Raw genomic sequence first — 26,790 nt, forward strand, 5'->3', positions numbered from 1 at the left:
CTGTTGACCTAAACATTTCACCATGTGCCTCCTGTTCAACCTAAAACACTCAGGAAAGAAAACATAGTGACAATCAGCTTTCAGAAAACATCTGATTAAAAATAGTCACACTTACATCAGCTATGTTTCCAGTTGTAGTCCATGCATTTGATATGGATCACTAAAGAGAAAATAAGGATACCACGGGCAAGCTATTTGTATTTTAGAGTCAAGGCTCCTGGTGCTGATTTCTGCTTGGCACGGGGTGAGCCCCACTAGAGGATACCACCCCAGCTGCGAATGGGTGCTTTCTGGAAGAGAAGCAGGGAGGGTTTCTGAAGCCCTGTGGGGCTGCTCCTGTTGGCACCTGTCCACCTCTGTGAAGAGGAAGGCAGTTTGTTTGATTAATAAAAATCTCATGCATAACTTTCGGGAAAAAGAGGGAAACGAGCCTCCCCTGGCACTCCTTGTTGAGTCAAAGACAGGCAGGGACAAGCTCGGCCTCAAGGAAGGTGCCTGTGCTTTTCTGTCAGCCTCTGCCATGAGGAGCTCCTGATGAAATTAGAATGGAGGAAACTTTAAAGGGAAGCTTTATAGGACAGCATAATAGATTACTAAATGTTTAACAACAGGACGCTTTTATTTTTTTAAAAAAGAAAAGCAAGCCGTAAGAGTTAGACTGCATATTTACTTTAGATTTTTTTCGCTATTATTATTAATTATTATTATTATTATTTGCTGTAAAAGTCAGAATACACTGCACCACTGTGAATGAAAAAGGTTTAATCTAGATGATAAAGAGGAATCAATAGGATCAAAGTGAACACTAATCTTCAATGAAGCCCAGTTTTAATTCTTATTTGCCCTGGAAAAGGGCAAAGCCAGCGAAAACATTTCAGAGAATGAAAACTCAGAATAGAAGTCTATGTCTAAAGAAGGAAAAGGTGATGAATGGGTGGGGCTTTAGCTGTAACTATGTTTTATTTTAGAAAGAGGGAGAGAGCTCAGAAGCAAATACAGTTAAAATGTTAACATGTATTAAACTGAGATGGTGATACCTGGTACCTGTCATTAAATGAACAGCTTTTAAGTGATCTATATGCTTGAAATCCTTTATAATTAAAACAGTTGTTAAAAGAGAATGTGACGACTTACACAGCAAAACTCTAGAAAGCTAAGTGGGGTTCTGTGACATGAAATAAACATGCAGAGCACCAGGTGGTGCGGTAGCCTGAGCTCTAGAAATAATCTTGACATGGTAAGAGAGTGCCTAAGCCTAGCCTACACGGAGTTTTTCTGAAACAGGGTTTCAAACCTGGGACAAAATTCAGTAGAAAAAGGAGGGTCGGTGCAGCCTCCTAGAGTTCGTTTTAAAATGACTTAACCTGAGGTATATTTGGACAATCAGCAAGAGGCTAAGCCAAGCAGGTTATATATGTACACGGTCCGTAAAGCACAGTTACGGGTCTGCACCCCCAGACCTCAGGCAGCTCCAACAGCTTTCAGGTGGCCCCGACCCTTTGCTGCTGCCTGCATGTGACTGAGCACACGCTGAGCCACCTGCCTCTCAGGGCCTCTCAAGGGAGTGGTGTGATCTCACAGAGGCATGATGGGAGGAGGGAGGGAGGCTGGAGTGGAGAGAAGAGGAAGAGGCTGTACTAGTATGTAGGTGAGGAAAAGGTAGAGCCCATAACATTTTACAGTTAAGTCTGACAAACGTACTTTATTAAATAAGTAGTGTATGTAAATCTCAGAAATATTTTCCCCCAGTAAATGTAAATGCCCTCCCTTTGAAGTCCCTGTGCAATGGATTCTGGGGTGCAAGTGGGGCACCTGCCCATACACCTCCCTCCACGGAGGCTGGATGAGGACCAGTCCATAGATGCTCCCACTGCGCACACAGGGCTCTGCCGGGTCACAGCCTTGACTGAACCCCTCTCCACTTTCACTTTCTCTTCTGTAACAGTTTATGCCGAGAGCCAACAGAACTCCTATGCTAACTTTTAGATATGCAGTTATCATAGGATATGGAATATTTAAGGTATGTCTTCTTCACTTTTCTATTGTTTTTCTTAATATCCAACTACCCTAGTTCCGAGGTTCTAGAAGAAATTATAGTCACCATGATCATCAGCTTGAAAATAAGTGTCTACCAATAACCAGGAAAAGTACATATGCAAAATAATATACGTAGGCAATCCCCTGTAACCTATGACAACAGCTTTCGAGTAGAAAGGCATGAAGAGGACAAGGTTAAGGCTGACTGGACACTGCGTCTGGATGGGTGGTGTGTAAGCAGGGTGATTTTGCCTCCCAGGGGACATCTCCCAGACACTTTTGGTTGTCACAGTGGTAGGGATGTTATTGACATCTAGTAGGGAGAAGCCAGGGATGCTGCTGAATATCCAGTAAGGCACTGGCAATCCCGTTACAGCAGAGTTTTCTGGCTCAAAATGTCAACAGAGCTGAGTCTGAGAACCCCTGATCTAGCTGGGTCTGTCCACGGCTTCCTTCACAGCCTCACATAGAGTGGGTGCCTGGTTACCTACTGCAGAACACAGGTACAGTTGTAAAGGTCCTCCTGATAGGAGACATACAATGAGAGTGAGTCTTTCCTCTGCCAAAATTTTAAAGGCATTTAAAATCCCCCTGTAAACTGAAAGGTCACCCTCATCTATTCATTATGAAAAGACTACTGAAAGTGATATTGGGAGAAGAGCTCTGGGAAAAATATCTCATGGTTGTCGCTTTCTCTTCCTCCTCCCCATCCTTCTGCTCAAGAGCTTCTAAGATAAATAAAATTACTTCCTTTAACTGTTACAAACAACAGAGTCATTTAAACTCTCAGTGGACAAGAATAGGCTAGAAGAACAATGCCAGCTTGTAACAGATCTCTACACTGTTCTTCCTTTTCTTACAATTGGATTAAATGCTTAATGCTTAATACATATATGTGGAATTAGTGAATAAAAAATAAATGGGTAGCTGGAATAATAAAGTCATAGCTGAAGTTTAATAATGACCAATTTATACATGTGTAGTTTGACTCCCTTTAGTATCAGTTGTTTATATATCTGTATCTCCCACTAAGTATTAAACTCGTTGATACAGAAAACTATAATTTGACAAGAACCTCTAAGGACCACTGGGTTGTTTCATTTCTAATTATTTTGTAAATGTAAGGCAGCAATCACTACGTGAGAAGGCTGTATGAAGACTGAGCATAAATGAATGCATAAAGTTTTTAATTAGATAACACATTTACAGCAAAGTTAATGAATGCCATGTACTTTTTAGTATCAAGAATGGCTACTCAGCCACAAAAGACCAGAGCAATAGAAGTAAATCGGTCATGAAAATACCACAATTTACACTGTGTACAGAGCCAGGCCAGAAAAAACTCCCAGTTTTTTTCTTAATGTTAATTCTTCAGTAATTATAATCGTCGTCAATGCTAATAACATGTATCTTTCAATTACTCTATCACAAGTACACACATGAACACATTATATATATATATATATGGCACACAGATACATATGTTGACAAAAGTGCTGGATCTGATTCCCTAATATCTGAGGCCCCCTGAACCTCACTTTCCCTTTTTTCCAAAGTTATAATTCTCTGCCCCTGTTTCACCATTGTCCTCCCATGTCCTGCCCCCTCGGTCCCTGCCCACAGCAACCCAAATGCACACATTCCATGTGCAAGTTCAATAAATGCACACATTCCATGTGCAAGTTCAATGAGCAATAGTCAGCTGTTGGATAAAGAGCCACAGTCTTGTGAGAAAGGCAAGTTAATTCTTCTCTCGGAGCCTCAACTTCCTCATAAGCATTACACTTTTAACTTACCAGGGTTGTTATGAGGATTAGAAGAGGTAATATATGTAAAGCACTTGGCAAATCTTTGGTGCTTAATAAATGCTAATTCTCTTATTTAACTGCTGCTCCTCTTTCCTTGTCTAGATTCCTAAGGACTGTGACCATAAGACTGTCATCTCCTGCGAGCTAAACACATCATATTTACCCTGTTCAATGACCCTGAAAAAGAAAAACATCTTTCATTACACAGGAGAGCTAGGAGACTTAAAATGCAAATGTGATTGGTAGAATCCATACTCGATAATATGGGTGGGTTTCATTCAAAAGGTAAAGAATGACATCACAGTATTCTGTATTTTGTTTCAGAACAGGGGTAAGAAATTAGAAAGATCTGGGCTAAAAGTGGGGAAAAGGAAAGGGAGGAAACACGATGCAAGCCTGGCAACCAAAGACAAATTTCCTTGACATCTTGATTTTCCTGAGGGCCTGTCCTGTTGTCCTTCACTCATTCACAAGAACAAACACACACAAAAACTGAGGCCAAAAGTAAGTCGTATCCGAAGGGGCGCACATATGTTAGTGAGAACTAAGTTGGTAACCTTTTGCTGAAGCCTTGAAGTATTGAACAATACAAACTTTTATAAACAATGAAATTGCAATTGTTGGTGGGCTTATCTGCAAAACTATTATCAATCAGTCAATGAAATATGGCACCATTTATGAAAATAAAAAATCTCAAATTAACTTAAACAAGGATATTCTTCTTAAATTAACAAATAGAAAAAGAACCTGAAGGTGTGTAAAGGGCTCGACCAAGCACACCACAGGCACATCATCAAGCGGAACATTCCAGGGACCTCCACGTGTGATGTACATTTGCCCAAGCAGAGACCCTGTGGTACTTCCGGGCTCTTGTTTCATCTCTAAGAGACTCTATGAAGTATATACCATCAATATTTCTGCATTTTACATATTAGGGTACTGAAGTTTAGAAATGGATAACCTAGTCAAAGCCATTGCAGATAGTAACAGTCTGGACCTGAAGTCATGATCTTAAATACTATGTTATATAATCATACACTCAGTCATCTGTTTCAGTTTTCACTAAATCTCTAAAAAGCTGAAATCAAGCACTTGTTTTAAAGATTTCTTAATGTATCAGGAGGTATACAATTAAAAAACCCTTTAAAGTGAGGAAGAAATAGTAAAAGTTGGTTAGCTAAGTTTGAAATAATTTCTACTGAATAGAAATAATAATGAGGTTTCAAAATCTGTCACTTCTATTGCTAAGAGACACATTTCTATTAGAAAATTATAATAATCATCTGAATATTTCAGCTTAGGGGTAAAAGCAAATTATATTCATGTAAAGCACTTCATCACTTGCACTGCTAGAAAATCAAATCTTCCAAAACCCACATAGGAAGTCACCATGAACTTACTTTGACCTGAGGGTAGGACTTCTTGTTCTTTTCACTAGATGCACCAGGGAGTCCGCCATGGGACGGGCCTTCACAGACATAACGGAAACGAAATCCTCTCTGCAAAGGTGAGCACAGAGCCAACACGTCTGAGAAATACTTATTAAAAAGTACTAGGACAAAATTATATACAAATTTTTAATTCTTTTGTGTATTAGATGCGAGAGAAAAAAACAAGAAATGTGTGAAAGAGGATTGTGTAAATGAAAACCACTTTCCCCATAATCTTACTATGAACATTGAGGTTAATTGGTATTTGTGTACTGGTGGCTTAAAAGTGAGGTCCCTAACCCCGCAGAAACTCTCCTGCTATGCACAGGTGGGGAGTGAGCTGCTGAAGAGTTAGACTGGACGTGCTACAGCTTGTTTGAACCAGAGCTTCTTCATCTCAAATTGCTGCCGCCAAGCTCTGAACTTGGCCATATTGCACTCCAAGTTACGCTTCTTTGACTCTTACTTAAAGGAATTCCTTTATCTACTCTGGTTACAGTTGGCTCAGCAGGGAATACAGAAAGGCCTTGTTAAATATAGCATGTCAGTGTTGTAGACACATCCTATGCTCGACGCCACATTTGGCCAGTTTCTCTCCATAATTCAGAAGATAAGTTTTTTTGATTTTATGATTATTAATATTATCAAGCTCAAATTCTTTCTATGAACTGACCTGAATGAGTCCAAAACCAGTCCCTTTAAATATTATTAGCTAAAGAATTTGAAAACTGTTGTAAATCAATGTAGAGTTAGCTACAGTCTTCACTATATGGACTACTGTGGGCTGAAAAACCCTAAGTCCTGTATGTTTATAATCTATACAAATGAGATTAGACTAGACTACCTTTAAGGTCTATCCCAGGTCTAACATTTTATGATTTACAAAACTAACAACTATGATTTGTATACAAAGAAAAAAAACAAGGGAAATTATGAGAATGGCTATCATAATCTTAATATTAAGGGAACTTTCAATGTATTTCCTGAAAGATGCAACTTTATAAGGATGTAACCCAATTTGTGGTAGCAATAATTGTTATAATTATACAGTCACTAACTGGATAGTTTTTCATTTCTCAAATGCATCCTTTGGTGAAAAGAGTTTGTTAATAAACTTTAAGTAACAACCTCACCGGTCATTTATGTTTATTGTGGGACTGACTTCATCTAAACAGCGCTAGATCACGAGGCCGTGAGGAGCTCCGCACACCCACTGCTCCCTGGTGGGGCTTCCACCCTGCAGTCATAGCAACTCTGATGTTTTTAAATATATTTTTATTGATTTCAGAGAGGGAGGGAGAGATAGAAACATCAATGATGAGAGAGAATCGTTGATCGGCTGCCTCATTAGGGTCCCCCGCTGGGGATTGAGCCCACAACCCGGGCATGTGCCCCAATTGGGAATCCAACCATGACCTTCTGGTTCATTGGTTGACGCTCATCTGGTTCATCGGTTGACCACTGAGCCACACCGGCTGGGCAAACACAAAGGTTTTAACAGCTTTGAGCTCATCAATCAATGTAAAATTGTCACCCTCCTTAGACTGCACTACATTTCATTATTTCCTGTGCAGGGCCCTGGGAAACAGTCTCTGAGCGGCCCAGAGGTCCCAAATGAACGTAAATCTCTGGCCTCGAACCCTCCATCCCTATACTCTCTGAGATCTTCCTGACTTGCAAAGAGGATCAACACTAAGGCATGTTTCAGGGGATAAATGGGGCCTGAAGTAAGTTCTCTAGCGAAGGAAAGCTTCTCAAGTCACAGGTCTGGAGGTGTGATCAACTCGTCAAAGTGGGACCTAAATACGAGAGAAGACTTTTGAGGGGAGGTCAGTCATTTAGGGGCAATTCTTCTATCTGCCTCTCAAAAAATTAAAACTAAAAAACGCAAATTCAGCCCTATACCTTTTGTAGACAAAAGCTGTTGCTTATTTTTAATAATTAAATGGGCTTTCTAAAAGCATGAAAAGGCATCAGCATGTGCAATAGTTAGCCTCCAGAATAAAGGCAGAAATTCACTTGACTGCTAGGCAATCTAAATACAACTTCAGTTTTTAAAGAGTATTAGATAATTACCAATGAGTAATATGCAACAGAACTGGATATTTTAAAGATTAGTAGTCTATGCTGTGACTCATCTCTGGCAGAACTGGGGAGAATTGTGGCAAAATGACCTCAAAGGAAAAAAGAACATTTTTCTAACTTTTATTTTTTTAAATGCAATAAAGCAATTCATTATCTTGAATCACAAAATTCCTTTAGGACAGTTGGGAAAATATAGCATGTGTACTTTTATGTTTTATTGGGAGTGGTATTAAATAGAATATGAGTAAAGAAACGTGTCTTAATAGCTTGCTTAAGTTAAAAAATAGATATTTCTCATGGTTGCATAAGAGTATCTAAAGTTCTAAAGGAATTTTAACCTGAGGGTAGAAATTTCTTACTTTTTTTAAAGGAAGATAGGGTGTCTTCAAATGCACAGTCTAGATGCATTTCTGATTCTACGTTTCTGAGATTAAAGGTTTGCAAATCCACAGCCATTCATCTCAGTATCTCCATTTGCTTAAAATGAGTCATCAACCTCAAAGGCAAACCTACATCTACCCAGTCAGAAAGTCTGACTTGAATACAACTTTCTTACTTTCACTGGAGTCAGACATCAAAATAACATCAGTTTGGTAAATAAACACATTGTTTTACTCAGATGAGCTTTTACATTTCCACATATAATGAAATATGTTTTGAATTTTCGAAATATATAATTTCCTTAAGGTAAACTATAAATGCCAATTTTTCCTTATAACTGTTAGAGCCTTAATAAGAAATGCATTTAAAATTCTCATTGTAGTGCTACGCTTATGAAAATGGATATTTGAAAACATGCCTTGGTATGCAGACAAAATAATTTTTAGTTGATTTCTCATTGTCACAAATTACCCAGATCTTCCAATTAGAAAATTTTCCAGGAGGCCAGACCCCTGCACAAAATTTTAGGGATAAAGTTCCCCTAGGAGGGTCTTTGAGGGAATTGGTGACCTGCTGTGAGAAGTCACCACTATGGAATTGGACATAGTAAAGGAAAGTAATGTTGGCAGACTGTGGAGTCTGGTTGTGTCACCTATAAGCTACTAGAGCAATGCCCCAAAATCTCATGTGGCATTCCAGTCCCCATATCAAAAACTTTTATCTAAGTTCAGCCTATAACAATAGTCTATTGGTGATAGTTAAGATATTTATGCCCTTTAAATGTTGACCAAAATCCAAATACATGTATAATGCCACAATTATAGTAGCCACAATAAATGCACTAAGTTCTCGACCTAGTTAGCATTTGTTAAATGTTACACAAAGTGAAAGTGCTACACTCACTCACCTGAGCTACTAAAAACATTTAGGAAAAGTATTGGGTAATATAAGTGCAGGACAGCAGATATACAAACCCACTGTCTCACACAAGTTTGGTAAGCACATCCATTCAGAGATTTACTGACTATCCTCAATCTGTAGAGGACTATACCATCACTTCTATCTCCTAATAACTAAAATCTACAGGCAGATACTAAAGGTTCTCTTTCTTCCTCTTTCATAGCACCGGTTCCATCCAATTTCCAGTAACTATTATCGACAGATTTGAAGCAGAGTGAGGAGGCCACTTCTATTCCCAGAGATCCCCTACAGAATCCAGTGGAAACAGGAAGAACCTGAGAAAATAAAATGCTCCTTCTCTTGACTCCAAAGAGGCTGAGTCTAAAGTTAACACCAGAAGGAAGAGAACTCAACTGTCCATTCTAATACTATTTATCTCCCACTGGTGGTTTTAATATCTTAGGATTCATGTTCTAAATACAGAGCAGAAAAGACTGGAGCTACTAGCAGTAGGAGGAAGGCTAAGAAGTACTGCATGTGATAGACACAACTGATGGATGTAATTCCATGTATGTGAGCTGCATGCATGTATTATTTCTGTATGAATGGTGAGAGCCTATCTTTCCTAGGAGTGGCTGGTAAGCAAAGTTGGTGGAGATAGCAAGATACCAAGGATCTATAATTAACTGAAGTTTTACAGAACTACGTATTGAGGCTCAAGGTGGTCTGCAGAATGACTAAGAGAAATGTAAAATGGACGAATGAAGTTGTTACATAATTTGGCAAGTTGTTGATCTTCTAGATCAGCTACTTCCTTCACAAAATCAGTTACTATTTTTTGGTGCTTGAGATATTAATATTAGGCTTATGGATCTAACATTAAAGAGAAAGTTCCCACTCCTTTAATCTTCTTACCTGTTTAGGTTGCTCTAATATTTGAAGGTATGGGCCATCTGCTAAAAACAAAAACAACAGACAAAAACCAAAAGAATGTGAGGCTTCTCAAATCTGATATAAAAATATTAAGCAAGTAAAAAACTGAAATTATGTTTTAGAATAAAATTTTCAATGAAAATTTTTAGCTAAGATTTCACAAGGATATAATTTAACTTCCTCATTTGAATATTAAATTTATTATTATTTTAACAGTTTTATACATTTAGAGAACCACAATAAAAAAACATTTCTTGAATGGTGATGGTACATTGTACAACCTAACAAAAGGCCTGGTGTCTGGTAAAGATTAATATGTGAATAGCTTTCATAGTCTTGTGTATTAACAAAGCATTTAAAAAATGACGTGAATATCAATTAAAAGCAGCAATGACTTCCTGGACTCTATGACTTTTTTTTTTTTGCCTTCACAGCATTAGATACTGACTTCTTTCCCTCAGAGGGAATGTGCTTCATGTGACATTACCAGTCTGAAATGACACCTACAGGTGTGAAATATACAGATAATGGTCTAATGCTGCCTGCTTTTCCTTACATTACATTCCTGGTTCCTTTCCCTTACTCGAATCCCTTAAGAACTAGCCTTCATTCCCTAACTAGCTAGCTTGTTCCCTCTCCTTCTCAAATTTAATTTGATCTACCAAATATGGTGGACTTTTCTAATTAATTTATACCTTTTGATGTTTGAATACAATTTCTGCATACTATGCTCTGATATAAACTTTGTTCTAAAAAAGCACAAGCATTTTGTAAAATCCTGAAAATAATTTAATTAACGGTAGGTGCATACCAATTCATTATTATAAAAACATAAAGAAAAACTAGAAGCTTAATCCATATTCTGATTATATCTGACTTTGGAAATTCAAAGCAATATCAGACTCTCTGACAGTATAAATATAAATATGTTCAATATGAGAAAGTCCCTAAGCTCCCCAGGGTGTCTTATGTCAACAATATAATAACCCATAGCTCTTCAATAAATAAAGGCATATGCTGTTTCTCATCTGTTTGAATGTTAATGAAAAAGTTCAGTACTACAAAAAAAATACATTAGGAGAATGCTTGTGTCCATTTCAATCTCCACTGTCTCTTAGCCAGAAATTCAAGTCCTATTACTTTAGATAAATACATTTAAGAAGAATGAAAAACCTTCAGGTTGAACTAAAAAATAAACAACTAAATTAAGAGAGAAATTATTTTTATCCTTTTAGTTTTATGATGAATCAAAACAAGGCTAGAGAACTAGAGGGAATAAAGGTATGATTATTTCCTATTACTATTCAAGAAATTTACAAGAAAGTCAGTTGAAAAATGACTGAATTTGAAGCAAAACATCCACACAAAAGGAAATATGAGAAATGACTGGCTGATGTAGTATAATTTATGTAAATTATTTCTTTTATCTGTATAAAATTCATCTTTGCACGTTTTCAACTTTTAGAAAAGGACTTGCAATTTTAAGATTCTAAAACATGGTTAGAATTTAATTTTTGATAAGAAAATAAAACCAATTAGAAATAGAAATATTTTTACACTACTAACATATAACTTGTATGTCAGTGTAACAGATATAGTCATAGAAACATTCCCGCTAGGATGCTAAATGAACATATCAGGAAGAGAGGCCTCTAACAGAGCAGCATTTGGAAGCCACAGAAAATATAGGGGAGTTGGAGCATATTTATGCTAAACTTCAAGTCTCTCACTTATTATTATTATTTTTTTCAATTACTTTATTTTTCAATTACATTTTATTTTTCAATTATTATTTATATTCTTTTATGTTAGGTTCTCACTATTAATTCTTCTAAAAGCTCTTGAAGTTTTCCTATTATTTTTGCTAACTGATTATATTTCCTTTAAAAATGTGAAATTTCAAGGTTTGGGAATTTTGTTAGTGAAATGAGTCAATTTTTCTTTCAGGGAACACACTCAAAACTTAAGTCAACTAGAAAATTACATTTGATACCCATATATTTGTTTTAATGCTAAGTTTTTTTTTTGGTCACATGTCTATCCCATGATGTGAAAACCCACTTTTATAGAGAAATGTAAAAAATAGCATAATGTTATAGATTTTCAATATATATGCATTTTTTATTAACTTCAGAGAGGAAGGGAGAAGGAGAGTGACAGACAAACATCAATGATGAGAGAGAATCATTGATCGGCTGCCTCCTGCATGCCCCTATTGGGGATCGAGCCCAAAGGAAAGGTATACTAGTATGTTTTCTAAGGGCAGAACCAAGTCCTGATGTTCTCAATAAAGGATTAATACTAAGAAAAATACTTTGGGCATGTGCCCTTGACTGGAATCGAACCCGGGACCCTTCAGTCTGCAGGCCAACGCTCCACCCACTGAGCAAACCAGCAAAGGCAATGTTATAGATCTAACAGCTGTACTATATCTCATAGCTTTCAACAAGTAATAGAACTACTTATGATTTTAGATTTCGAGAAACATATAAGATAAAATAGTCCATGTGAAAATTACAACATTGGTATCTATGATCTTTCTGCCCTTTAAAATGTGAATAAAATAGCATACATCTTGGATTATAAAAAACTTGACTATGCTACTGCAACAGAGAGGAAATATAACAATAAAAATGATGAGGTAATAACTGGGAAATAAATCTTTTTGGTATAATTTTAAAAGCTTTTCTAATATTATGGCAAAATAATTTCTACAATGTGAAGCTCTGACTACAGAATATTTACTAAGATAATTCTCTTGGTAATCTTATTTCTACTTCCATAAACCTGATGAAATAAAGACATTATGAAAGCACTGGCCACAGGATACTGTTTGGCATCTGTAGGCATTAAATGGAAAGGTATATGTTTCCTAAGGGCAGAACCAAGTCCTGATGTTTTCAATAAAGCATTTTAATACTAAGAAAAATGCTCTGATCCCCAGAATTGAAAGTTAACAGGAAACACAGAAGCTATCAAGATATTTACTTGTTCTTCACAGGAAGCTGACTTAGAGTTCAAATTGGACAGCAGCTCATGAGATCTTAGACTCAGGAGCCTACAAAATGTGTTTTGTGGGGTAAAGAGAAAAAGACCTCAGCAATACAACTTCTGATGGTGAAGGTGAAGGAAAAGCAGATTTATTAATATCCTCCCATGAAGTTCCAGAAATAATAGAGATTAAAATGTAGAAAAACATTCTGATCTAAAAAATAAGTACCAGAATAACAATAATAGTTATTGTTTAAATGAGAATGATACAAATTGGACAAATTCTTCCAATGAGGCTAAGCAAGTTTGTGGTAAATTGAAGAGCGGAGGTCCACTCTGGTGATTATAAAACTCCCTGTTTTATACACAACTCCCATCATTGACTCACACTGTGCTTGTGAATGTCTGTTCAGTACCACTGGTGATGTGAGGGGCACATAGAAAGAACCATCACACAAAGCTTACATATAAATCAATAAATCAAAACAATTTGTGTGTGGAGATGATTAACATAGTCACGTTAGAAGGAAGGATGATTATCATGTGTTTTATCCAACTGGGCAGAATGTAAAGCTAAAAGTTTTTTTAAAAGATGATTTTTTTTCTACTGAGCTGATTTTTGTACATGTACTTGTACCCCTGGTGCCTAGCATAGACAATAGGTACTCAAATGAATATTTCTGTAATAGATCTGAGGAGTTGAAACTGCCAGAGTCTGGGACAAAACAAAGAGGAGTTAAAAATAACTCAGAGATGGTAAGATTGGCTAAAAGGGAAAATCCTTATATTAAGTGAAGAAATTCCTTCTGAGCTGTCTTAGCAGATATTAGCAACAATTGTAAGTCATACAATGAGTAATGAGGATGAAAGATTTTTGTGCAAATATATTTCAATAAAGTATATTAAAAGATTGTGTGTGTTTTTAAAAATCCTCAACCGAGGATATTTTTCCATTGATTTTTATTTTATTTTTTTAAAATATATTTTATTGATTTTTTATAGAGAGGAACGGAGAGGGATAGAGAGTTAGAAACATCGATGAGAGAGAAACATCGATCAGCTGCCTCCTGCACACCCCCCACTGGGGATGTGCCTGCAACTAAGGTACATGTCCTTGATCGGAATCGAACCTGGGGCCCTTCAGTCCCTAGGCCGATGCTCTATCCACTGAGCCAAACCAGTCAGGGCTTTTCCATTGATTTTTAGAGAGAGCAGAAGAGAGAGGGAAAGACAGAGAGAAATATCGATGTGAGAGAAACACATTGATTGGTTGCCTCCTGCACAGGCTCTGATGAGGGCCTGGGCCAGGGAGAAGCCTACAACCGAGGTACGTGCCCTTGACCAGAATTGAACCTGGGAACCTTTGGTCCGCAGGCCAATGCTCTAACCACTTAGCCAAACTGGACAGGGCTAAAAGATAGTTTTTTAGAACATAAATCACCATTTTCTTTACAGGTAGATCACTGAGTTTCTAAAAGAGATCATTAGCAAATCCTGAATTTAAAAAAGTAAAAGCCAAATAACTGGGAGTGAGGAGTTTCCTTACCTGTTGGCATTGGCATCTCTGGTTGAAATATTTCTGAGTTAAACATTGTATGATTCAAAGGCTCCAAATGAAACATCTGTAACAAAGAAAATTTAAATTTTCAATCATTATTTTTCCAACCTTGTATTAAACATCTGAAGTTAATAGACCTACAACTTAATGACAAGAACAAAAACTAAAGCCAAATATAAAAATCTGAAAATATTTCAAATCAGACTTTTAGAAATACCTTCCTGAGACCTTGCTAAATTCGCATGTGCATGAAACTTTACATGGGGCTGGACTGTGTTTACGCGACAAAGGATTTTGAAAAGAGTAACCTGGCTCTGAAAGAGCAAAGAGGGAACTTGCTTAACTTGTGTATCATTGGGGCCCGGCCTATGTTTATCACATAGTGGATACTTAATAGATCAGCGGTTCTCAACCTGTGGGTCGCGACCCCTTTGGCGGTCGAACGACCCTTTCACAGGGGTCGCCTAAGACCATCCTGCATATCAGATATTTACATGACGATTCCTAACAGTAGCAACATTACAGTGATGAAGTAGCAACGAAAATAATGTTGTGGTTGGGTCACAACATGAGGAACTGTATTTAAAGGACCAGAAGGTTGAGAACCGCTGTAAAAGATATTTGTTGAATGAATGACTTGAAACTCATACTCTCTTAGAAACAGAATATAATCCTAGAAATCTGTATTTCTTTTATGATGGTAAACAAGCTCCTACTCTAGACATTCAACTTCAAGCCCTGAAAGAATCAGACAGCAGCCCTGGATCATACAAAAAAATGGGACAATATTACTTACATTCTAAGGAACAGAGGACTGAACGCTGAGTTCCCTCACCTTTTTTTTTTTTTTAACTTTCATTTACCTAGCTCAACGCAAAAACACCTGGAATTTAGTGGGTGTGGTCAGCTGAATAATGGTTCCACAAAGACCTCCACATCCTAATCCCCAGAACCTGTGAGTACTACCTCATATAGCAAAAGGGATTCTGCAGATGTTACTAAAGTCAGCATGTCGAGATGGGGAGGTTCCCCTGGATTATCCAGATGGGCCTGATGAAGGGATGCAGGATATCAGAGAGAAGAACAGGAGATGTGACAATGGAAACAAGAGGTTGGTGTGATGGAAGGGGTCACAAGCCAAGGAGTGCAGGCAGCCTCTCGAAGCCCACACAGGCCAGGAAATGAAAGCTTCCGGGAGGAGAGCAGCCCTGCCAGCACCTTGATTTCAGACTTCTGACCTCCAGATGATAAGAGAATAACTCTGTGTTGTTGGAAGTTACTAAATCTGAGGTAATTTGCTACAGCACCAAGAGAAAACCGTGAAATACATTTTGATGGAATTGTATTCTATCTTAATAAGTTACTAATAATTACTTATCCCAAGAAAAAATTTTTCTTCCCACTTAGTTTATTCAAGACTTTAAATTCGTATTTCTAGTTTGGTACTATTTCAACCCAAGTCAGTCCTCTGTTTGAAATGTCTGTGGACAACATAAAAACCAACCATATTTCACTTTTTATGATATGCTAGTTGGTAAGTGTGCTCGAGCTGGTATTTGAAACAACAAGAACAACAACAAAAACCACACCAGAATTACAATTTACTCCTTTTTTTTATTACTAGGTTCTTGAACCTAGATGTTAAATAAAGAGTCACAAATAGTGTTTAAATAAAGGACACTTCATATTCAGTTGTGAGGTATGCAAATTTCCAATTGAAGAATAATAAATGTGCTTCACTTCACTGCTTAAGAGTCAAGTTCATCTATCTTTTCATCATTTGCTGGAAAGGAAATACAAGAATAAAAAAACATGCTATTGTAAAAGCAGGCCCCAACTTGCAGAGTATCAGCAGAAAAGATGACCAAGCAGAAAAAAAATCTGTCCGATGGTCCTGCAGGTGGCTAGGTAACGAGGTGCAGGGCAAACACACCCGTCCGAGGAGAGAGACACACTCCACCTCCAAGAAGGGAGCAGCTGTGATGGGCGGCAGCTTGCTGTGTGGATTAGGTCAGAGGTGGAGTGCAAATTCCAGGATACGCTACAGCATGGAGGCTATCTCACCGGAGACAAGGAAACTTCAGGAAATCTACGCCAGCAAGTTTGAGACAAGGGAAAAAACCCCAAATTTCAAGGAACTTTCCCCTCAAAATTTGAAATATCAGAACATGCCCCACCCCTGTTGCTGATGATCACAAAAATGCCCACATAAGACAAACTTTCGAAATGAATGTTTTCAGCAGATTTTACTCTTGTGTGGCATCAAGGACTATCTCTTGTTGATAAGATTTCCTGCATGTAAACAGGATGGTCTAAAACCAAGAAGAAACAACTCTAATGCTGGTTAGACTCTGCCTTTAATTGTTAGAGACGGCATATTAAAAATGAAAGGTAAAACACCGGTTTTTGATAATATGAGTAGCTAAATGTCTTTCATGCTGTAAACAAGGAAAGTGTACCTGGATTTATCCTCTGTCACCGTTTTTACAATAAAGTTCAAAAGGGGCATCTTATGGGGAAAAGCACTGCATACTTGTTCTTTCTAAATCAATCAGAGCATTACCAAGAGAAATGAATGCTAGATAGGTCTATTTTATTTTAAAAGCAAAAACTAACCCAGCTGGAGTGGCTCAGTGTTTGAGCGTAGACCTATGAACCAGGAGATCACAGTTCCATTCTGGTCAGGACACATGCTCGGGTTGCGGGCTCAGTCCCCTGTGGGGGGCATGCAGGAGGCAGCTGATCAATGATTCTCTCCCATCATTGATGTTTCTATCTCTCCCTCTTCTTTCCTCTCTGAAATCAAAACACATATATTTTTAAAAAGAAACCCTAGACCCCTTGAAAGTATTTCACTTTTGGTTTTATTTTTCTGACTGATTGTTTGCGTGTGTAAATTTGGGAAATCCACTTTTCAGGTGGTTGCCACTAAATATTAAGTGTGAAATGATTACGAATCTTGGCCCAGGGTGTCCGGTGGCCCATGTTCCCTCTCGGTGTCTAGCCTAGCTAACTACATCTTCCAAGTGAATCTCAGCTTGCCTAGACTTCATTTGGAAAGTGCACGAGGCAGCACAGTGACCCCTCTCAACACTTCTGTCCCACTCTGCACAGACGATTACAATATTTATCACCATAGGAAGCTATTTATGTCACTGTCTCTCCTGTTGCAATCGCAGCTGCTGAAGTTAGGGTCTATGCATCACTTATTTTTGTACCACCTCCTTAGCTTATGTTCTGCTACATACGAATGCCTGAATAAATAACTTGATGAATGAATAAACCTCTGTAGTTTATGTAATTCTTAAAATCATTACATTAAAACTTTAATGTTGCCATTGTAATTACCCTAGAGTCCGAAATTGCTTTCAAACAGTTCATTTAACGTCTATAATATGTAGATATAAATATTTAAAAGATATATATAAATACAATTATTAATAATCAACAAAGATTTGATAGACTATTCAACACTTCTAGAGGCTTCAAATTTTTCAAGTAAAAAACTAGGAGAAAGAGAAAAAAAGGACAGTGGCATCTCTTCATAATTGCTGATATAATGGAGTTTTATGCTCCCAAAGTGCAGTCACTGCCATTAAGTCTTTCAACACCCCTGCTAGTGTGGGGTTAGCATTCCTATTTTGCAAAGGAGAAAAGTGAGGATCAGAGGGTGCTAAATGATTTCTCAAGGTTTTTTGTTTTTGTTTTTACTTTTCTTTGTTAATCCTAACCTAAGGATATCTTCCCCATTACTTTTCAGAGAGAATGGAAGGGAGGGAGTGAGGGAGGAGAGAAAGAGGGAGAGAAACATCAATGTGAGAGAGACACATTGACTGGTTGCCTTCCACAAGGGCCCTGACCAGGGATGGGGAGCAAACCCACACCAAGGTATGTACCCTTGACTGGGAATCAAACCCATGACCCTTCGGTGCACTGGCCAATGCTCTTAACCATTGAGCAACACCAGCCAGGGCTTATTTATCAAGTTTTAAGAGCTCATTAGTAGCAGCCAACACTTACACAAAGACCTTCAACTTCTAAGTCCAAGAGATCTTTTCACTATACCAGCCTGCCTTCTCATTTGATGAGTTTTGAATAAATACTGTGTGTTCCCCTTGTACCTGTGACTTTACTTGGAAGTAGTGTCTTTGCAGATTGTAATCAAGTTGAGATCTAGTCATACTAAAGGATGGGCCCTAAATCCAATGACTAGTGCCTTTATAAGAGAAAAGGAAGGGCCCTAGACAGTTTGGCTCAGTGGACAGAGCATCAGCCTGAGGACTGAAGGGTCCTGGGTTTGATTCTGACCAAGGGCATATGCCCAGTTTGCAGGCTTGATCCCCAGAGGAGGGCGTGCAGGAAGCAACCGATCAATGATTCTCTCTCATCACTGATGCTTCTATCTCTCTCTCCCCCTCTCTGAAATCAATAAAAATATATTTTAAAATAAAGAGAGAGAAAAGGAAGGGAAATTTGGATACAGAGAAATGAGAGATACACGGGGAAGGCAGCCATGTGCTGGAGTGATACAGTTACAAGCTAAGGAATGTCAGGATTGCTGGCCACCACCAGGGGCTGGGGTTGGGGCGGGGTCCGGGGGGTGGGGCGGGGGGGGGGCATGAAACAAATTCTCCTTCAGAACTTCTGGAAGTAACCAACCCTGTCATCATCTTGACTTTAGGCTTGTAGCTTCCCAGAAATGTAAGAGAATACATTTCTGTTGTTTTAAGCCACCCGGTTTGTGGTCATTTGTTACAGCTGCCCCAGGACACTAATACAGTAGTTATTATTTGCCCTGTAGCATACATAGTTTTTATGCAGCAGTTGTGTGTGATAACAGGGTTTAAGTTACTCATTTAAAGACATATCCTCTCTGACCTTCCATGGAGGGAGAGGGAAACTGCAAAAACAATTTAAAGGAGAGTTTTACCAATTTTAGAGTTTACCTGATTGTTACTATTGTTACTTCTGTATATTTTTAAATATGAATATATTTATAAAAAATGAGCAGTGAGATGATATTATAATACCTACTTGTTCATGCCCTCCCAAATACGGATCCTCTTCTGCCATTCTGGAGCTGTATAGCAAAGCAAAACAAAAGCAAACCGTAAGCCTGAAATGAACCTTAACAATTCCACCATGCAGAAGTAAACTATATTATGACAGGAAGACCAAATATAATCCTTTTTCAAAGACTTGAGGAGGAGGACATGGTGTAGTTCTTTGGGACCTAAATCTAACAGCAGAAAAATCGCATCATCCAGGAATCAGCATTTATGTATAATCCAAAAACCCTTTTGCCAGGCTCAGAACAGTGTTCTGGAGTTTGGTGTAACTAATCTTCATCTTCCGTATAAAAATCCTATTTGGATTCTTAGAGGCCATTTCTTTTTGCCACCATGTAGACATCAACGATTTAGTCTTAGCTCTTCGCGTAGGTTATTTGCTAACCCTGCATGAACTCTGTGATGGTGTCAGGACTGCCTCCATGCTTTCTGTATTAGTGTATGCTGCTCCAGTGGAGAAGCTAAGGGGCAGTCACCCTGCTGACAAAAGGGCGTGGTCAGTGCATCAGGGCACCAGGGGAGGCTGCTACAGTGTGCTGTGCTGTGCTGTGCTGCCAGATAAAAACAGTACTTAACGTCATATATCATACTGGATTTATTTCCTTAAGAAATTGCCTTGCACCGAAACCGGTTTGGCTCAGTGGATAGAGGGTCGGCCTGCGGACTGAAAGGTCCCAGGTTCGATTCCGGTCAAGGGCATGTACCTGGGTTGTGGGCACATCCCCAGTGGGAGATGTGCAGGAGGCGGCTGATCGATGTTTCTCTCTCATCGATGTTTCTAATTCTCTATCTCTCTCCCTTCCTCTCTGTAAAAAAAATCAATAAAATATATTAAAAAAAGAAAGAAATTGCCTTGTATAGGTTAATTTTATTTAAATTTACTAAGCTCAAATTTTAGATATAGTACATGAAAAATTAAAAGGTAAAAATATCACAGGCTGAAAGCAAATATTAATTCCTGAGGCAAAGTTTCCCCTACCCCACAAATGAAGTGTATAATGCACTCAAGGGTACTTGGGACTGAGCTGGAAATGGTAGCTGCCCGCCAAAATCTGTTCTCTCCTTTTCCACAGCACAGAGCTGCAGCTGGAAGTGTGACTGCTCAGCTGGAGCGGGCCCCACACTTCCTGGGAGTCAGGGATGGCCGTCTGATGGCATGCTCACCAGGGGAATGTCAGAACTACTGTGCGTCACTGCCAGGTCTGGGCTTAACATCCTTCCTCCATGTTTTTGTTTTTTCTCTTTCCCGTTGGCTAAAACCTAGACATGGAGAAGACAGAGCTTCTACCACACAGGCGACGATGAATGGCAGGCGGCTAATACCACGGGTGATGGGAGAAGGAAACTTCTTTGTTCTTGAACCCAGGGTACTGATGGATCTACTTGTTAAAACAGTTTAGCCCTCACCCTCATGAATACCTCGCCCAATACTTCAATAAGGACAAAAACCATCCAAAGAAGACCCTAACATGCAATGAAATCCTCTAGATTTCGGCTAGGGCCCTGTGTGACCGGAGAGAGGAGAGCCTCAAGAGGGTGCCTCGTGGGACACAGGATGGGTCCAACTTCACCACCCGGGGAAGGGAAGCTCTCAGCCCCAGAGAACAAGAAAGCCATGCAGATTTGCAAGAAAGTATTTGTCTAAAATAAGGAATTACTGCTTGAAGATGTACAAACAGCTATACTCAATTAGACAAGTAGTCAAAAAGGGGGAAACTGACTTGACACAATAAAGAGGAATTAAGTCATTCGAAATTCAAGAGTTTAGCGCCATTGCTGAGGGGGCGACTGGATATACAACTAAACTCACCATGGTCTGTTTCTTCATCTGCAAAATCAGAGACTTTGATGGGTTGGACTTTTGAGGAGAACTCAGAATGTTAGTGAGCTAATCAATGTTTATCCAAAGAACACATCACCTACATCATAACTGTTTTTGTAAACTTGGATTTTTAAATGTATTCAGGTATATAACTATATTAAAGAATCATCAGCATAATTTTCAGTTATATGGAGAATACAAGGAAAACAGTATTGCAACACAGTAGCAATACCAGTTACAACATTCCATATGAAAAGTCCTTATTTTTAGAACACCACAGGAGCCAATTTCCAAAAATAATATTAAAACCCGTTTTTCTTTTGTCTCTAGGCTTTCTATTCATCTGGGCTGATCACTTGAATCCTCTCAAACAATCTTAGCCCACAGTCTTCAAAAGCAGAGGTAAGACTGTTGACTTGTGAAACTGACAGGACACGTTCAGCACCTCTATTACATTCAATATATTTATAGTTTTAAACGTGTGGATGGTTTCCTGGCCTTGGAATGCATGGATTCAATATGAAGCAGCCCTCACCCTAATTAAAAAAAAATCCTCAACTAAATCTACCTTATTAGAACTGATGCAGGGCTATTATCATGATCACAACTGTAGTTAAAACCTTAATGAACCTAAATTGTAGGCAGTGGACAAAATGCCCAGTGAAATGTGGTCCTCCCTCCAACAAACTCCCCATGCACAAATGTGTGCCAAAAGATCACAGTTTTAAAAGCCCAACAGCAGCCCCAAAGATGCTTGGGTGATGGTTAAACCTAAACTTTTACACACTTTGTAAGAGAGTTTAAGTTCACTGTGAAGAGCTGAGGTAACAGTCACCCTAGGGTGATGTCAATATTAATTCATAATTCAAAACTAAATGTCAAAAGAAACCAAGACTTATTTGGAAAGGATGAATCACTGAGCAGTATTTGCATTAATTGTAAAAGCAGGTTTTATTTAAAAAATTTGAGCTTTCAACAAGCCCTTGGAACTGAAGGACTAGGAAAGGCCAGGGAAAGCCCCTCCTGCCCCCCTGCTCCCCAGCCCTTCCTCTCATTTTTCCTTTGCTCAGTTCTGTGCTTTTGAGGAAGGACCTTGAAACAGAAAGGGAGGTACTGGGCTGACTGCTGAGAAGACACTGCTGAACTCTGCATCTCCCTCCCCAACGGTGAGGTTTGAAGAAAAATTTTCACACCATGGAAAGAAAAACAGAAAATGTAGCTGCCTGGCAACAAATAAAACATCTTCTCCAGTGACTTGCTTGTATTTCCCAGGTGAGAAGCAGAATGTTATAACTAAGCTCTGAACATGGGGTGAGTTCTATGTGCAATGCCTAATGAGTCACTTTCTGCACATATGTGACAACCTCACGTCTGACATCTAAGGCCAGGAGAAGGAAGTCTTAGTGGAGGCAGCAAGACCAAGGCCACAGGGCTGGACCATTAAGGATAGAGTTGGAGGCACTTCCATCCTTGTAACTGGGGAAATTTTCTAGAATCAGATATATTCATGCTTTTTCAGCAGGGCCCACTATAAAAAAAATGGATTCTTTTTATTCTACTAGATTTCATTTTTTTTTTAAATCCCAAAAGGTTTTAAACCCATTAAGTGATTTCAAGAGCCACTAATGCAGCGGTTCTCAACCTGTGGGACGCGACCCCTTTGGCGGTTGAACGACCCTTTCACAGGGGTCGCCTAAGACCATCCTGCATATCAGATATTTACATTACGATTCATAACAGTAGCAACATTACAGTTATGAAGTAGCAACGAAAATAATTTTATGGTTGGGTCACAACATGAAGAACTGTATTTAAAAGGCCAGAAGAGAGCCACTGCACTAATGGGTCACAATCTAAAGTTTGAAAACAGAATCTGAGGTGCCATCCAGAAGTGCAGGTAGGAATCAGAGCAAGAAAGTTTCTCTATTTTCAAGATTATATTCAGCCACAACAGACATGCTTCGGTGTAATTTTAACGCTTCATCTTGGATAGCAAGGAGGATAAAATTTCAAGCAAAAGAGTGACTTTTCACCATTCTCTGTTGAATAATAAATTATAAAGAGAAAGAATATGCTGGAGCCTCTTTTTGTAGAAGAATTTTTTTGAGAGAATGTGCTATAAGGTATAAGACATGTACTACATACACATAATGTGAAAACTCAGATGAGAGTATCTTTTGACTCTGCAACTCCACTTCTGAAAATTATATGAGAAAATGTGAAAGAAAATAAGTATAAGGATATTCATTGTAGCAAAAGGTAAAAATATAAATGCATTTTTATAGCAGATTATTTATAATTATGCTATATTCAGTTATATGTTATGTAATTGTTAAAAACAGCAATTCAGATCTTTATATATTAACATGGAGACTTTTACTCGCTAAGTTAACATTTCTATGCTTTACTCTTTTAACTCATTTATGTCATTGGAACTATACATTATAATAGAAAAAAGAATTTTTTCTGAATTTATCCTGAATTTTAAAGTTTAAGCCCGACCTTAGGCAATTAATAACATATGATGAATAAGACATGAAATATGGAATGAGTCAAACATTTATAAGCACTACTGATATCCTCTTTATAATAAATGTAATAGAAAAAAATTAGCTCTAAATGTGCTGTTTATTTACATCTTTCTGATGATATATTGGCTTAGTGATGAGGGAAAGTTAATGGTGGGTTTAGTTACTTTTCGCACAACAGCTGATTTTTAAAGTTTTTGAAAAAGAATAAATATTTGTGTCCCACCATATTTAGGTTTGTATAAACTCATTTTCTATATTTTTCCACTTCCATCTACTTACAGCTCTCTGTTGTTTCATTTGGATACAATGTGACCAACTAACATTTAGAATAGCTACCTAGTGAGTATGAATACATTGTGCTTGGAGTTGATATAAGATAAGGCCCCTGTTCACAAATGTTATGTCAGTCTACTAGGGATGGCAGATACATATACAACATTCAACCATTAATTCATTCAAAGCTTAATGGTCCAACCCTGTGGCCTTGGTCTTGCGGCCGTCACTAAGAACTCCTTATACTGGCCATGATGTCAGCTAGTGATTACAGAGCATATGTTAGCCATTTTATTCGTTGGCATAATAATGTTTATAATAAATTGGGAAGAACAATTGAGACAGTAAAAGCTTTTGGCATTCTGAGAAAAATCAAGTATTTATTTCTTTTCCATCCTATAGTTATGGATATATTGCAACATTCCCTCTTTATTTCTATCCTTATCACTGCTGAGTAAAATGTTTGCATTTTTCCTCCAGGGACGTTTGGCACTGTCCGGAGACATTGTTAGCTGACACAATTGGGTGGGTGGTCCTAACGGTATCTAATGTGTAGAGGCTAGAAATACTGCCAAACATTCTATAATGCATAGGACAGTCCCTCACAATAAAGAAATATCTGATCCAAATGTCAATGTGAAGAATGAGAAACCCTGATGAGTGCCATTGCATCATGTCAAGTGCTTGGGTTCACACGGATAAAGAACTAAACTTGATTGACTACCTCCCATGCTTCACATATTTCACTTAATTCTCACAACAATCCTGAGAAATACTGTCCCAGATGAAAAGACTCAGGTTTAGAGAGAGTAAGTCATTTGCTTAGGCTGACAGAGTAATGCTGGTGAATCTGACTATGGTTTGTTCATTTGTCTAAGAGGCAGAAGTGATTTTCCTCCTCGACCTCCAAATTTATTTATTTTAATACAGTGCCTTGCTTCATGTCTCCTGAATGTTCAGGTTTGAGCTACTCTACCCATAGCACAGCCTGAAAAGCAAAATGTAACTGTGACAATACACAAAACTCCACTGAGGTCTTCCTCAGACAATCAAATGTGAAGGTAAAAATACCAAACAATTTAACTCAGCTTTTTGTTTTGTTTTAAATATTTCCTTTGGTCAACTTCAGAGTACAGAAGGAGAATAAAGAGGTTTTCCTGAAACATAGAAACATATCCAGGAGAAGGGACTCTCGAAAAAGATTGCGGCTGGCAGGACGGAGGTGAGGGATAGGCAGTGAGTGAGTGAGGGGATGAAAGGAGGGTGTGTGGTGTGTGTGGTGTGTGTATGAGTGAGTGAGAGACAGTTAAATCCCCCAGGAGCAGCAGAGGCTGGCAGACCAGGCTCTCTGGGACAGGGAGAGACTACCACCACTGCGGCACTCCCCGGACTGCCGGACTCGGGCACGGAGCCCAGGACATCTTGAAGGGGAGAGCGGCCTCTTCTAGGAACTCATCAGCACCACCACCCAGACAAGCCTGGGACACTGCCCGCGACCCAGCAGCCACTCCAGCCAAAATCCTGCTGCCTCACCCACAGACCCACGGACCCTGGGACTTCCACCTCCAAAGGTGCACCAATCCCACAGCAGTAAGTGCAGCTCCCCCTTCCCCAGCGGCAGACCTCTGGGCACCACATTCGCGTGTTTCAACGTCCGTGCGTATTTCCAGCGCGCAGACTTCCAGGGCACACCACTCCATAAGCAGCTCTTGGATGCCGCTGTGAACCCCTGCTGGGTGTGATTTTGAACAGACAAGGGCGCACTGCCCCACAGTAGAAATTCTGAATTCCCTCTTCCTGAATAACTGCCCACAGACAACACAGCTACGCATCTTTAGCGCCAGGGCCCCTCAGAGTGCGTCAGAGCTCTGCGCCGGCAAACTCATCGCCACAGTTGTGCATTTCCAAGGAGCAGGCACCCAGAGCCCATCTATCCACAGGGCGCTCTGGAGCCACGGTGAGCCCCCGCTAGGTGCGATCTTGGACAAACAGGGACGCACTCCCCCGGCAGTAGAAATTCTGAATTCACTCACCCTGGATACCTGCCCACAGACACCTCAATTACATGCCAGGGCCCTTCAGAGTGCTTCAGTATGTTACGCTGGCAAACGCACCCCTGGTGCCCCTGTCAGCCGCCACTGGGAGCGCACACCTACCCTCCACAGGTGCAGCAGCAAAAACTGAGTCTGCCCACCTCACAGCTGCAGAACTCTGGACACTATAGTTGCACGCTTTTCCATGCCACTGTGAGTCCTCGCCGGGCACGTGCAACTTCAATCAAGGGCGTAAGACAGCAAAAATTGGGACACCCCCCTCCATGGCTGCTGCTGACTTCTAGACACTGCAGTTGCGCATTTCCAGCTCACAGGCCTACATCAAGAGAACCCAAATAGCTCAAGTAGGGAGCTATGCTAGATTACCAAGCTCAGGAGACCTGAGAGATCACACCAGTAGCACCATCCCCAAAAGAACCTGGGTAGCAAAGCAATCAGATCTACAATTAAAACATTACAGCAAAACATGGGAAGGCAAAAAAAGCAATCCCCAAAAGAAAGAAAAATAAGAATCACCACTAAGGGAGTTAAATAAAACTGAGGCTAGCAACATATCAGAGAAAGAATTCAGACTAATGGTTATGAGGATGTTCAAACAGCTGGATGACAAATACACACAACTCAATGACAAATACACACAACTCAATGAGGATTATAAGGAGCTGAATGAGAATGTCACCAACATGAAAAGGAACCAAGAGGAGATGAAGAATGACATAGTTGCAATAAAGAACACAATGGAAGGCTTAAACAGTAGACTACAAGAGGCTGAGGACTGCATCAGCAAATTAGAAGACAAGGTAGGAAAAAACACACAAACACAGCAGCAACTGGAAAGAAGATTTAAAAAGCAAGAGGAGAGCCTAAGGGAGCTTTGGGACAACACAAAATGAAGCAATATTTGCATAATAGGGGTAC

At 39.1% G+C, this 26,790-nt stretch overlaps 1 protein-coding gene across 5 annotated transcripts in view; it reads right to left on the reverse strand.

Annotated features, from left to right (window-relative positions):
* The window catches only part of NFKB1 (nuclear factor kappa B subunit 1), a 134,911-nt gene that overhangs the window by 91,754 nt on the left and 16,367 nt on the right, over positions 1 to 26,790 (reverse strand). For 2 of the 5 annotated variants that reach the window (XM_070392014.1, XM_070392008.1), the window contains exons 2-5: positions 19,158 to 19,203; positions 14,112 to 14,187; positions 9,557 to 9,597; positions 5,246 to 5,344 (exon numbers count right to left, since the gene is read on the reverse strand). In XM_070392014.1, coding sequence (XP_070248115.1) covers positions 5,246 to 5,344; positions 9,557 to 9,597; positions 14,112 to 14,187; positions 19,158 to 19,196 — 255 coding nt within the window. In that variant the 5' untranslated portion in view covers positions 19,197 to 19,203. Of the gene's footprint in view, positions 1 to 5,245; positions 5,345 to 9,556; positions 9,598 to 14,111; positions 14,188 to 16,739; positions 16,759 to 19,157; positions 19,204 to 26,790 lie in introns of those variants that run through there. The other 3 variants (XM_070392023.1, XM_070392040.1, XM_070392032.1) reach the window with 3 other exon arrangements.

Source organism: Myotis yumanensis, unplaced genomic scaffold, assembly GCF_028538775.1.
Source record: "Myotis yumanensis isolate MYYU_CA2020_CCGP unplaced genomic scaffold, mMyoYum1.0.hap1 SCAF_1, whole genome shotgun sequence".
In the NCBI taxonomy this organism is placed as follows: domain Eukaryota; kingdom Metazoa; phylum Chordata; class Mammalia; order Chiroptera; family Vespertilionidae; genus Myotis; species Myotis yumanensis.